At 45.7% G+C, this 14,009-nt stretch overlaps 1 protein-coding gene across 1 annotated transcript in view; it reads left to right on the top strand.

Moving 5' to 3' along the window:
* Window positions 1–14,009, top strand: part of LOC138742736 (segment polarity protein dishevelled homolog DVL-3-like) — an 88,834-nt gene that overhangs the window by 12,794 nt on the left and 62,031 nt on the right. Inside the window, exon 3 of the mRNA XM_069897542.1 lies at window positions 6,209–6,330. Coding sequence (XP_069753643.1) covers window positions 6,248–6,330 — 83 coding nt within the window. The 5' untranslated portion in view covers window positions 6,209–6,247. The remainder of the gene's footprint in view (window positions 1–6,208; window positions 6,331–14,009) is intronic.

Raw genomic sequence — 14,009 nt, 5'->3', positions numbered from 1 at the left:
CTAATTTACTCTGTAACCTATTCTCCCCACGTCGCCATCAACTCCCTCTGCCCCCCACCCTCACCCCCCGGACCAGATTTTCCCATTCACCTACACACTAAGTGTAGTTTACAGTGATCAACCAGCACGGTTTTGGAATGTAGGAGGAAACTGGAGCATGTAGGGGGAAACTCGTGTTATCAAAAGGAGAATGTACACATTCCAGGGTCAGGGCTGAACTCCACTGCTGGGACTGTGAGACTACAGCTCCACAAGCTAGACCATTACACTTGTACAGCAAAGATCCAATACTCCACCATTGGCCCTACATCGTGGGCTGAACAGTATGCAATGACCTGTAATGTTTGATGTTCCACCACACTCAAAGCCTTGAGCTAGTCTGATGGATTTTCCAGACTCTTCAATCTTAATCCTATTAATCAGATCAAATACTATTTATTGTTGTGTAATAAAACAGATGTAATAATACACAAAATTGCCTTTAGTCTGCCATAAAGCAGACAAAGATTCGCCATTAGCATTGGCCAGCACCCCTTACAGTTAGAGAAAAGAGAAGCAGAGTCTACCTAGAGTCACTGAGTATCCATGGATTTTCCTCCAACCCTCCCACTGCCTCTGCAGCCGCACGAGCCTCCGATTCAGTTCAAGCTATCGTCAACGAGCCCAGATCCAAGTCTCCGACGTGAGGAAGCCTTCAGAGCCTATGGCCCTTCAGGAGCCCTGCTTGCCCTCAGCACCCTCCTGTATCATGATTCTGGCACCTGGTTCTCGTGAGCCAATCTCCAGCAACCCGTAGCCTGGTGTGAGCCTCTTGACCTCATCGGCAGCAGCCCGCGGCCAGCATGGTTTCCTTGCTCGCAAGTCATCAACGGCTCGCCATCTGTGTGTGTCCTTCAGCCACAGAGCCCCTCATGGGTCCGCTACCCTGGTCACCATCCTTGGGGTCATCACCTTGGCTTCTTCTCAGCGTGGGGAATCTGCTGCTCTCCTGGAGTCTGCAGCCCCTCGACGTTGCTGTTGATCACAGGTGCTGCCATCTTGGGCTCAGACTCCACAGTCACAGGATTTTAAATAAAACATTGACATCTCCTTGACAGGCCATTTAAAGCCTGTAAAGAGCTGGGCAGTAGGACCTTGCGGGGAGGTGCAGTGTCTCCACTCCCTGGGTCTGCATCTGCTATTTATTTATTGACTTCATCACTGAAGTCAATTATGGCCATTGAAACCTGTGCCGTCCAATTACACCCAATTGATCTTCCAATCAGATTCAGATTTATTGTCAAAGTACCGATGTGACATCACATACAGCCCTGAGATTCTTTTTCTACGGGCTGCCAGAATTACCACTGATTGGTAGTGCAAACAATATTGTACACAGTGTATACCACCCCAGACATTTATGGAGGATGAGAGGAAACTGGAGATCCTGGAGAAAATTCACTCCGGTCACAGGAGAATGAACAAACTTCTTACAGGCAGCAGCAGATTCAGACCAGGGTCGCTGGTGCTGTGATAAAATTAACTAAACAAAATGCTTGCACATCAACAATACGGTAGAAGCCGATTCCGGCCATTTAAACCAATGCTGCCCAATTAAGCTATGAGCCTGTATGTTTTTGGAGGGTGGGAGAAAACCAGAGCCCATGCAGGTCATAAGGAGAAGAACGTACAAGTTCCTTACTGACAGTACTGGATCAACCCGGGTCACTGGTGCTGTAATGACGTTGCGCTAACCGCTACACTAGCGTAATAACACCCCAACAATTTTCTAATTCACTTTTTAAATGGTGAATTGTTTTTTTTTGTGAACTGTGTGAACACGGAAAGAGTATCAGAAACAGAAGTGATATTTAAGGGGGCTGTGAAAGGGGGATTTCTGAAAAATTGGCTAACGGTTTCTCAGAGATTGACAGCAATCTGGGAGAGATTGACCAGCAGTGCTGAAGATGAGGGAGTTCACTCCTAGGTTGATTTGGAGGAAATGGAGTTGTTCTTCCTAAATCCAAGTTGGTGATGAATTTTACCGGTGGCAGGAGGACACACACCGGAGTAAAGAATCGATGGAGTGAGGTTGTAACGAGAAGCAGGAGGGGTTCAGCAGGTCAGGCACCATCTATGGGGAGAAATGGTCAGTCAATGTTTTGGGTTGGAACCCTTTATTGAGTCTATAGTTTGAAGTATTATCCGGGGGGGGGAGGAGGAAGAGGGAAAAATAAGCTGGAGAGGGGCTAAGAAATTTCTGCAAGAAATTGGTCTTGTTTCCATCTGTGTCTTGCATAAATATCTTCTTTTTGAAATTGACTTGGGGGCATCAAAGGTTTAGATATATGAAGTAGGAGATGATTTGGTGTCAGTGCCTCTATGTCATTTGAATCGACAGATATTTTTGTTATTGGATGACTATTTAAAATAGCTTTGATTTTGCACAAAACTGTCTGAAGATTGTCATTATTGAGTATTTGACTATTCAAAATGAAATTAAGAATTTTTCTGATTGATCTAATCATTCTTTCCCACACACTTCCATGATGTGATCCTGTGGGTGGGTTAAACATCCAATAAATTTCTTTCTGAAAGATGAAATACTCAATGACGGAAGATGGGAGAGGTGGAGAGAGAGACAGTAGGGGTGAGGAGAAGGGTAGAGGGAAAAGTAAAGAGAATATGGAAATGCCAGTTAGAGGTGGGGGTTTACATAAAATTGGAAAAATCAATGATTTATTTTCAGATTTATTGTCCGAGTACATACATAACATCACATACAACCCTGAGATTCTTTTACTTCTGGGCAAGGCAGAATTGCCACTTATTGGAAATGCTAAAAAAAAACTGTACACAACTGTAAACAAATAAAGAACTGTAAACAAACTGCAATACAGAGAGGAAAAATCAATAGAGTGAAAAAGTGAGAGTCCTTAAATGAGTCCCTGGTTGATTTTGTTGTTGAGGAGTCTGATGGTGGAGGGGGAGCAGCTGTTTCTGAACTTGGGGGTGCGAGTCTTGTGGCACCGATACCTCTTTCCTGATGGCAGCAGTGAGAACAGAGTTTGTGCTGGGTGATGTGGATCCCGGTAGCATTCCCTGTAGATGTTCTCGATGGTGGGAAGTCCTGTTAAGCCATTGGGTTGTCCAGGAGGAATTTGAAGTGTGGTTCCATATGCTTGGCCTCCACCTAACATGCGTGGGGTCAGGCACAAATGTGCTGGAATAGTTAGTGGGGTTGAAATGTTTGGTTGCAGGAAGATCCATAAACGGAGCACAGGAGTTCATAGCAGCTCTCTCGTCCAAGAGGTGCAGTCCTCTCTGGCACTCTGGAGACCTTCAGGAGCACGTCTGTTGGAATAGTGAAGGGCATTGCAACGGTTGGCTGCTGGGAGTTATTGCTTGGACCTCCAGAGTGCAGGTGATTGGCATATTGATCATTCAATCCACGCTTATCCCACCGAGGCAATGCTGAGGGCACAGAATGCAGTACATTAGGTTGGCCCCTGTGCCGGTAAGGCCCTGCCTTACCTGGGAGGGCTGCCCGCGGCCCTGCCTGATTTATTTTCCATGGGGCATTCCAGTGATCAGAAATGCACAGCCTAATCGGAGTTGGAAGCAGCTACAGTGGGAATAGCAGCTTTTAAAAGCAATCGACTTAAAAACCTGGAGGAAATAACCTTGTAAGGCTTTGGAGAAACAGGAAGAAAAAGTGATTGATAGACTCATTCTGTGAAAGCTGACACAGGCACGATGGGCCATATGATTTCCTTGTGTGCTGAATGGTTCTGTGATTTATAGCATGTGCCTGCTCATAACTTGCTGTTCCTGTTCAGATGTACTCATTTACCTACCTTGGCCCCCGGCCCAGCTACACCTCAGACTTAAAATTCTCATCCTCCTTTTACAAATCTCTCTTGCTTGGCACCTCCCTTTCTCTGTCAGATGCCCCAGGCCTGCAGTCTGAGGGGATCGCCCAACTCCTCCTGCGCCCTGGACTCTTGCCCATTCCCTGATCTTAAACATTATGGGGCATGTCTTTAGCTGGTTAGATCCTGATATGTGGAATTCCCAGCCTCAATGTGCTTCTCTCAAACCCTTTACTACTTTGACCAAGCTTTGTGTTGAACTCCCTCGCCCTGTTTCTAGTTCTAAGCTTGAGCTTCCTGTAGCCAACCATTTCACTCCACCCCCCCCCCCCCCCATCTATTCCTGCACATTTGTGTCTGTCCTCAGCCTTATCCATGTCAGCAGAGGCCAAACATAATCTTAAGGAACCACATTTCATATTCAGCCTGATGGCATTAACATTGACTTCTCCGGTTTCTGCTAGCCGACTCTTCAATCTCCATCCCTTCCCTTTCCCATTGTCTCCTTTCCTCCAGCTCTCCACCCCCTTCCCTCTCTATTCACTGAGCCTTCTCTCCCCACTTCCATTTGCTGCTATCCTTTCCCTCCCTTATCCACCTATTACCTCCTGCCTGTGAGACTTTGCTCCTTCCCCTGCCTCTCCCCCTACTATTTTGTTCGGACGGCTGGCGACGTTTTTCCATATCCTCAAGGGCTCAATCCGGAAACTTTGATTAGGTATCTTTTTGCTACATAAAGGTCACTGTTTGACCTGCTGAGATTCTCCAGCATTTTGTGTTTTTACTTCAACTACAGTGTCTGCAGCCTTTTGCGTTTACTTCACACTTCATATCATCCGCGACAGCCTTAAACCATGTCATTCTTTATTTTCCTTTTACTTCAAGTGTGAAGGAGCAATATGGATTGATGAAAACTTGCAGACACTTTGATTTTTGTAGTTAATACACAAGAAGTGCTGGAGAAGCTCAGCACGTCTCGCAGCGTCCAGACGAGGCAAAAATTTATAACTGACATTTCAGGCCTGGGCCCTTTGTGACAATGCATAAATGTTGGTTATATATCTTTACCTCCTGTGGGTGTTGTGGGACCTGCTTAACTTCTCCAGCACTTTTATATTTATGAGATAATACAGTGTGGACAGGCCCTTCAGCCAACTTATCCATGCTGCCAGGTTGGCTACCTGTGGACAACCCATTTGCCTGTGTTCCCATCTATGTACCTAGTTAAATTAAGAAAAACGGTTCCCTTTGTGTTCCTCTCCCCTCTCACCATAAACCTCTGCCCTCTAGATTTACAATCAAAGTTTGTCATCGATTTGTACAGCACAGAAACAGGCCCTTCAGCCCAACTTGCTAATACTAGTCAAGTTTTATTCTTCAGCTGATCTCATTTACCTGCATTTGGCCCTAATTCTTCCCTATTTGTGGGCTCGTCTGTATGTCTTGTTCCATATCCCTCCCGCCCTCTGTGGAAAAAGTTGCCATTCGTATCTCCTCTTTCAGCTCTCACTTTAAGCTCTGCCTTTTAATTTTAAGTCATTTGCTCTTGGGCGGGGGTAAGACTGTGACCAATCTCTGTGGCCTTATCTATGATTATTTTTTGGCTTTTTTAAAATTTTGACCTAGCACTGAGGTACTTTATTTTCTAAAAATGCTGGTTTCCAATTTTCTTTCTTTTTCCTGATTTTCCTGAAAAATTTCTATTATCTTTGGAATTGTATCCATGACCAATTTCATTTTGTGCCTCTGGATGAGTTGTGCAGGCTTCTGAACACCAGTGCAGTAACTTGGTCATAATTTCACTTGTACACTGTTTGAGGAGCTTGTTTCCTCTGTTGTCATGAATAAAATGTATTAAATTTTGTTTGCCGTAAAGACTTGCAAAGAGGCACCTCTAGCCCTGTGCCCCCACCAATAGGAGAAAGAGAAGCAAAAGAAAATCCCCTCAGAGACATTGAGTGTCTGTGAATTTGCCTCCTGCGTTTCTGCAGCTGTACTGCCTCCTTTCCGTGCCAGCGGTGAATCCAAGCTCCTGGTTCTGGACTCCTGATACGATCAGAAAACTGTCAGTGCCCAAGGCCCCTTTGGGAGCCCTTCTCGCCATTAACACCCTCGTGGATCCCAGTCCCAATACCTGGTTCCGGTGTCCAGTAGCCTGATATGAGTCCTTCGGCCACTGACACACTCATTGGTCCACTGCTGCCATTTCTCATCCTGTAGGGTCCTCTACCTTGCCTACTCAGTGGAGGGAGGGGTGGGGAGCACATTTTCCCTCTTTGCTGCCCCATGCCAACATTCTTTGAATGTTGAGAGTTGATCTGCTGAGGTTCATTGTCGATTGCCTTCCTCTGTTTCAGCTGGTGTCTGCAGAGGGTTCCCACTCGGACTCTGGATCCATGTGTGCAGACAACCAGTCGGATCTGCCTCCCCCCATTGAGCGGACGGGTGGAATTGGTGACTCGAGGCCTCCCTCCTTCCAGTAAGTACATGGAGACGTGGGGTCTGGGTGAAGAAGTTTGACACTGACAAACATTCAGTGAAATTGTGGCTGGCCACTGACTGAATCTATTAATCTGGCTGTTAGTACGTTGGTTAACTAAAGAGTATCAATCCCTGACGAGGAATTGTTCCGGTATCAATAACAAATTGCAGAAAATATTTGTACCTTCAAGCATTTGCAGTCTTCACTGCAGAGAGCCCCAAGACTTCACTGCAGAGAGCCCCAGCCCTGGGTTTCAGATGACAATGGGGGAGACGTTTGCTGTTTCACAGAGATCTGGGTTCAATCCTGGACTTATGGGCAACCGGAAGAGTTTGCACCTTATCCCCGTGATCCTGTGGCTTTACCCAGATGCTCCACTTTCCTCTCACAACCCAAAGAGACGCTGCCCAGTTACTTGGCCAGCATAACCTGCATAGGAGAGGTGGGGAGTTGATATGCATTATATGCAGGTGTTGGGGGGAGGGAATAAGAAATTTATTAAAGAGATAAATTTGGACTGTTTGAAATCAATGGCATGAACCAGTTACTTTTCCAAATTTAGGTAACCCCCATCTCTACCTGGTTCCATGGTTTCCTTCTTTCTTTTACCTACTCTTGTTCTCATTCTTCTGTCAGACCTCTTTCTCCCCCTGCCCCACCTTGATCTCTTCCCCAACCCGTCTCACCTTGGGTAGAAATCGTCATTCAATGTTTTGGATCGGGTCTCTTTATTGAGATTGTTTCCCTGGCCCAATGGTGCTCAACCTTTTTCTTTCCCCTCACATACCACGCTAAGTAATTCCTTGCTAACCACAGACCGCCACTGGTATAGGATGCCATAGGTACTCCGTGGTTAGTAAGGGCAGGGGTGCCGTGCTACTGGAGCTCCTCTCCGGCCCCCTCATTGGTGGGGGGGGGGGGGGTTAACGGGGGCTGCTAGTCCGGGCATCTCATGGGGTGGCTCTGGGCACTTCCTTGTCGCTGTTTTGGTGAGTTCCGGCACCTAAAAAATTAGCACTGCCCCCCTGAGTAAGGGATTACTTAAGGTGGAATGTGAGTGGGGGATAAAAAAAAAATGTTAAAAACCACTGCCCTCAAACCTCGACCATTTGCTTTTAAAGTATTGTGATAGGATCACTCACTTAGGATCAGTCTTATACTGCAGGTATAGATCAAAACCTGCATTGTAAGTGGAATTCTGGGGTCGTCTTGTACACCGGCATATCAAGTATAAATCATTTTCTTTAGCCACTTTTTATAGGACAACTCTCTCGTCCTGGCCTATGAATTTCTTTCGGATTTCCTCTCATTGCTAATAGATTATTATTAGCATGGTAACAGGCCTTTTTTGGCCTGTGAGCCCATGCCACACAATTTGAATGGTGGAGTGGACTTGATGGGCTGAATAGCCTATTCCTGCATACATTACAATCATTCTAGCATTATTGCATAACCTATTGCACTGAAGTAAGGGTTGACCTGCCTGGATAGCACACAATAAAGTCTGCAACTGCAGAATCTTTGCTGTTGATCCACCTCCGTAAACTGGAGTCCCCAGGGAAACCCACACAGATACAGGGAGAATGTGCAAACTCCTTACAGACAGCTGGCGCTGTAGTAGCGTTGCACTAACTGCTACGCTAACTGCATTACCAGGTATGGCCTCACTAGTACCCCATACAATTAATTGAAGTGCTCATTTTAAAACTCTTCTAAACGCAATGAAAGGTAATCTGCCACCTGACTTCTGAACCTCCTGCTTCTCCTGCCTTCATCCTGGATTGATTATTGTAAACCTGGGGCTTTGTGGGTTCAGGATAAGGGTTCGGGAAATGACTAGCATACACAGTATACTGTCACCCAGTCAAACTCTTCCAGGAAAGGTGCAGCACTAGTTGCACAGAGGTAATTCAACAGCAAAGATTCTGCAGTTGTAGACTTTGTTGCGTGCTATCCAGGCAGGTCAACCCTTACTTCAGTCCAATAGTTTATGCAATAATGCTAGAATGATTGTACAGGTACCCAATCCTGTATCCAGACATCTAAAATCAGAAAGCTCCACAAACCAGCAAGTGGGGAGAGAGACCGGCAGCGCGAGTCGGGCGGGCGAGGAGGGGAGACAGCAGTGCGACTGAAAGGGGGTGAGGGTGGATATGGCAGCACAATTTGGGTGGACTTAAATTTGGCTTTTCAAAATCTGGAAAATTCCAAAATTCGGAACCCACTGTCCCCCAAGGGTTCCGGATAAAAGATTGTGTACCTGTAATGCATGCAGGTAGAGAAACATAAAATATAGAAGCAAAAATAGCCTATTCAGCCTATCGAGTCCACCCCACCATTTAATCAGGAGCTGATCCATTTCCCCGCTCAGCCCCACTGCCCGGCCTTCTCCCCTTAACCTTTGATGCCCTAGCTAATCCAGAACCTATCAATCTCTGTGTTAAATACACCCAATGACCCAGCCTCCACAACCACCTGTGGCAATAAATCCACTCTCTGGCTAAAGAAATTCCTCCACATCTCTGTTCTCTGGATGCCCTTCAATCCTGAAGTTGTGCCCTCCTGTAGTGGACTCTCCCATCATGGGAAATAACCTTTCTACATCTACTCTGTCCACACCTTTCAACATTCAAACTGTTTCAATGAGATTCCCCCCACCCCCACCCCCCCCAATTCTCCTAAACTCCAACGAGTCCAGGCCAAGAGCTGTCAAACGCTCCTCGTATGATAACCCTTTCATTCCTGGAATAATCCTAGTGAACTTCCTCTGAACCCTCTCCAACTTCAGCACGTCCTTTCTTAAATGTGGAGCCATTCTATGAGCCTGTGGCAGCTCATAGAACGCCGGCACTCTCCACCACTATCTTGAAGAGGGGAAAGTTTAGAGAAGATTTATGAGGCACTTTTTTTTTTAACACTGAGAGAGGTAGTTGCCTGATTTGAACTCTAGGAAGAGTTGGAGAAGCAGATACCCTAGCGACATTTAAGAAGCCTTCAGACAGATGTACGCACAGGTAGATGGGATTATTCATTGAATGATAGTCCTACAGCATGGGAACAGGCCCTTCGGCCTCTCTAATCTATGCTAATCCCATTTCCCTGCATTCGACCCATATCTCTAAACCTTTCCTATTCGTGTATGTGTCTAATTGCCTTTTGAATGTAACAATTGTCCCCATTTCTACCACTTCCCATTGGCTGGTCATTCCATAAACCCACCATCCTCTGTGTGAAGAGGGTGACCCTCAAGTCTCTCTCAATATTTCCCCTCTCCCGTCTAATTTTAGGTTCACTGACCCTATGCCCCCTTTGCTTTTATAAACTTCTCTCTTTACCCTCTTGCACTCCAGGAGAAAGGCCCCAGCCTGTCCAACCTCTTCTTGTAAGTCAACCCTCCAGTCCTGGCAACATTCTCACAAATCTTTTCCAGCTTGAAGACATTTTTCTGATAGTTGTGTGACCAGGTTTGTGCATGCTGTTCCGAGTATGATGGGGGCTTCACTGAACACTTTGTGGGCCCGCATGGACTGCGGGAGCACTGGAGGAGAATCCATGGACACTCCGCAACTCTGAAGGGCTTCTCCTTTGCTTGTCTTTCCCTCATACTGTAAGGGGACTCTTTGTCTTACTGTAGGCAGATGGCAATTTCATGTAATATTACATGTTCTGTACTATTACATGACAATAAAGGAAACAAGCTTCCTATAGCCAACCGTTTCAACTCCCAACCATTCTTAGCATGACATGTCTGCCCTCAGCTTCATCCATTGTCAGGGTGAGGCCAGACATACACTTGAGGAACAACACATGTTCTCCAGGGCAGCCTTAATTAAGCCCGATGGCATGAACATCAGTTTTTCCAGTTTTGGGTAACCCCACCTCTATCTGGTTCCACTGTTCTGTCTTTTTACTTCCTGCACTTTTTCTCTCCCTCTCTAACTTTTTTTTTCATCTCCCTTTCCCGACCCCCCCCCCTGCTCACCCCTTTCACGCCTGTACCCTATCATGTCTGCCGCATGCCCTGCAGTCCCCCTCTTTACGTGCCTTTTTTGTAAAATCTTAAGTCTTGCGTTCTACCCATGGAGTGGGTAGGGGGGGCATCCAGATCAGAATTACGATGCAGCGCGGTGACTTCTAGATAAACTTTTAACGCAGCGGAACTGTTGGGCTTGAAGTTGACATGGCTTCTGTTCGCTTTTATTCAGTAGCTTTACATCCCTTGTAACACTGAAGAAAAACAAAGCAGAAAGAGAAGGAACAGCCTCTGACTTGTCCCGACCCCATTGGTTCATTCTTGTTGCCAGGGCTGCCTGCTCTTGTGAGACTGAACAATCGTGTTTAACCCAAGGTTGTTCTATTAACTCTTTACACTCCTGACGAAGGGCTCAGGCCTGCAACGTCGACAGCCTCTGACCTCCATTTCTCCAGCACTTTTGTGTACTGCACTTTAGCAACCACGTCCGCCCCTTTTCCACTTTCACTCTGAGCGTTAACTATTTCCTCCCTCTCACTGCCTTCCTCGCTGACTTCCTACAGCAGTTCGTCACCTGCTTAAAGTTTCTAGCATCTGGAGTCTTTGTCTCTCAGATATTTTGATTTGCATTGTTAATGGGTAGGACAACAACACTGTCTACAAATTTGCCTACGATACCACGTTAGTGGGTTGTGCAAGGGAAGGGGATGAATCAGTGTGCAGGAGGGAGATTGAAATCCTGGCTGAATAGTGCACCAACAACAACCTTGCACTCAATGTCACCAAAACTAAGGAGCTGATTGTTGCCTTCAGGAAAGGAAAACCAGAGGTGTACAATCCAGTGATCATCAGGGGATCAGAGATGGAGAGGGTGAACAAATTTAAGTTCTTGGAAGTCACTATCTCAGAGGATCTTTCCTGGGCCCAACTCTAATGGCATTGTGAAGAAAGCACGTCAGTGTCTCTACTTCCACAGGAGTTTGCGGAGGTTTGGTAGGACACCGTAAACCCTGGCAAATTTCTGCAGATGTGTGGGTCGAAGGATGCTGACTGGCTGCATCAGAGCCTGGTATGGGGACACCAAAACACCTGAGCATAAAGCCCTCCAAAAGGCATCACAGGTAAAAACCCTCCCCATTATCGAGAACATCTACAGGGAACAGCAGCAATCATTAAGGATCACACCACCCAGGGCACGCTCTGTTCTCGCTGCTGCCATCAGGAAGGAGGTATCGGTGCCACAAGACTCACACCCCCAGGCTCCACCATCAGACTCCTTAACAACAAACTCAATCAGGGAGTCGTTTAAGGACTATGACTTGTCCACTTTATTGATTTTTTTTATTCTCTCTCTATTGCAGTTTGTTTACATTTGTTATCTGTTTGTATTTCTTTATCTGTTTACATGTTTACTCTGTGTAGAGATTTTTTTTTGCTCTACCAATAAGTGGTAATTTGGCCTTGCCTGCAGGAAAAAGAATCTCAGGTTTGTAATAAACCTGAAATCTGAATCTAATTATTTTTAAATGAAGCTATTTAAAAAGATAACCCAACTAAAAAGCACACAAAATGGGTGCATAAGGCAAATTACAGGAAATAAAGCAAAACTTTGTCCTTGTTCCTGTCAAATATATTTGGGAGACAGAGTTACATTCCTTATAGCCATCTCTGATCACGGATCGTCTTCTGGAAGCTGCCACCACAAGGGGGCAGTGAGCTGATGCATTTTAATACATAGAAGTGCTGGAGAAACTCAGCAGGTCCCACATTCTTTGTGGCAAAGATTCATAGCCAACAAGGTAGGAGCAAAACGCAAGCAGGCACCTGAATAAAGTAGGGGGAGGCGGGAAAGAGTACAGGTCCAAGGGCATGTGGATATTGGGGATGGGGGTCCAGAAGATTAAAAAAAGCTGAGCTGATGGGGAAGGAGTGACTCTCTGAATGGATAGGGAAGGGAGAGCTGAAGGAAAGGAGACAGAGGGATGGGGAAGAGATAGAGGCAGCTGAGTGGCCTAATGTTAATGCCATCCGGTTGATCCTCCAATTTGAGAGTGGTCTCAATCAGGCAGTGGATGAGGCCATGCACAGACATGTCGGTGTGGGAACGGGGCACGGAACTGAAATGGATGGCCACTGGGAGATCCTGACCGTTGCAGTGGACAGAGCAAAGGTGGTCAACAAAATAAACTCCCAGTCTCTTCATGCTCCCCTCCCCCCCCTTGACAGCCAATGGCAGGAATGTTAATTTTTCCAGTTCGATGTAACTCCCCCCTCACCTCCATGCAGCTCTTTACCTACTCCTGCTCTCATTTCCCCCTCCCACCTCCCCTTCCCCAATGATCTCACTCATATTTGCCTCTCCACTTCTCTCATCTTCATCTGTTCAGAACCCATCACTTCTTCCCCACCCTCCCCACCACCAATCCCACTTTAATCTCGATAAAGGATCCCGATGTGAAACAATGCACTTCACATCCCTCTCCACGGATGCTGCCTGCCCCTCTGTGTCCCTCCAGCTTCTCTTTGTTCACTCAGGTTGCGTTAGCTCTTGTTGTTTCCAAACTTCACTCTCTCCACCAGTCCAAGCGAATGGGGTCAGGAGGAGCAATCACAGGAGGAGACCTTGATCAATGTCTCCATCACACTGTGGAATGGTTTCATTATTGTCATTGGGTCAAAATTGCGGAACTCCTTAACCACCAATTTTCTGGACCTTCAAACTTGGTGGAGTTTCCCGATACAACCTTGTGTCAAAGTTTCCCAAAACAAGGGAAGCTTATTGATTGCATTAGGGAACTGTGCTTATGGCATTAAATGGGAAAGAATGGGACAAGGTTCTTTTGAAGAATAGCATTCTTCATGACCAGCTAAATGGTCCATTGGTGATTTCCTTCTGCTGTAGGTCCTGTACAAATAAACTCCCTGTTCCTTTAACTGGGACATTGATGTAAGTAGTAAAAATCTAATGTCTAATAAAATAAATATTACTGTGGCCCATTGCAGAGTAGGTTTACATAGGTCAGCACAACATTGTGGGCTGGAGGGTCTTTACTCCACTATAATGTTCTATGTTAAGACCAGACGATCCAGGAGCAGAAATGGGCCATTCAGCCCATCGTCTGTCCCACTGTTCAATTATGAGCTGATCCATTTCCCCACTCAGCCCCACTGCCCGGTCTGTGGAATCACTAGGGTTGGTCTCACCCAGTGCAGTAACTCATGTTGTCACCTCCAATCGCCACCCCACCCCCACCGACTTCATGGACTTGCTCCCGTACCAGACCATACAGAATCCTTCATAATGCCTTTTGTTCTAATGTCTCTTGTAAATCGTAATTTCTGCAGATCTCTGAATGTAACGTCAACAGTAGTGAGGTAACTAGCTAGGAAAATGAAAATTACACCTTTAAATTACAATATCGTGCGCACAGACTAAATGTAAAAAAAGGACAAATGACCAATATTTGAAAAGAGATATAGTTGTAAAAAATATAGAATAATATGTGATAAATATAGTTGTAAAATTGCTTAAATGTAATATTTCTTAGATTATATATGAATACTAACAACAAAATTGTTTTGTAAATCTTTGTACATTGAATTACAACGTTACTCATAACTCAGTGGAACCTTGTTTTGATTTTTCTCCTTCTTTTCCTTTAATTCCTACTTCTTTCTCGAAAGCGTTATTGATCTCGGTTCA

Source organism: Narcine bancroftii, chromosome 9 (assembly GCF_036971445.1).
Source record: "Narcine bancroftii isolate sNarBan1 chromosome 9, sNarBan1.hap1, whole genome shotgun sequence".
In the NCBI taxonomy this organism is placed as follows: domain Eukaryota; kingdom Metazoa; phylum Chordata; class Chondrichthyes; order Torpediniformes; family Narcinidae; genus Narcine; species Narcine bancroftii.
Note: the sequence above shows the minus strand (reverse complement) of the source record. Positions and strands in the feature narration are given on the sequence as shown.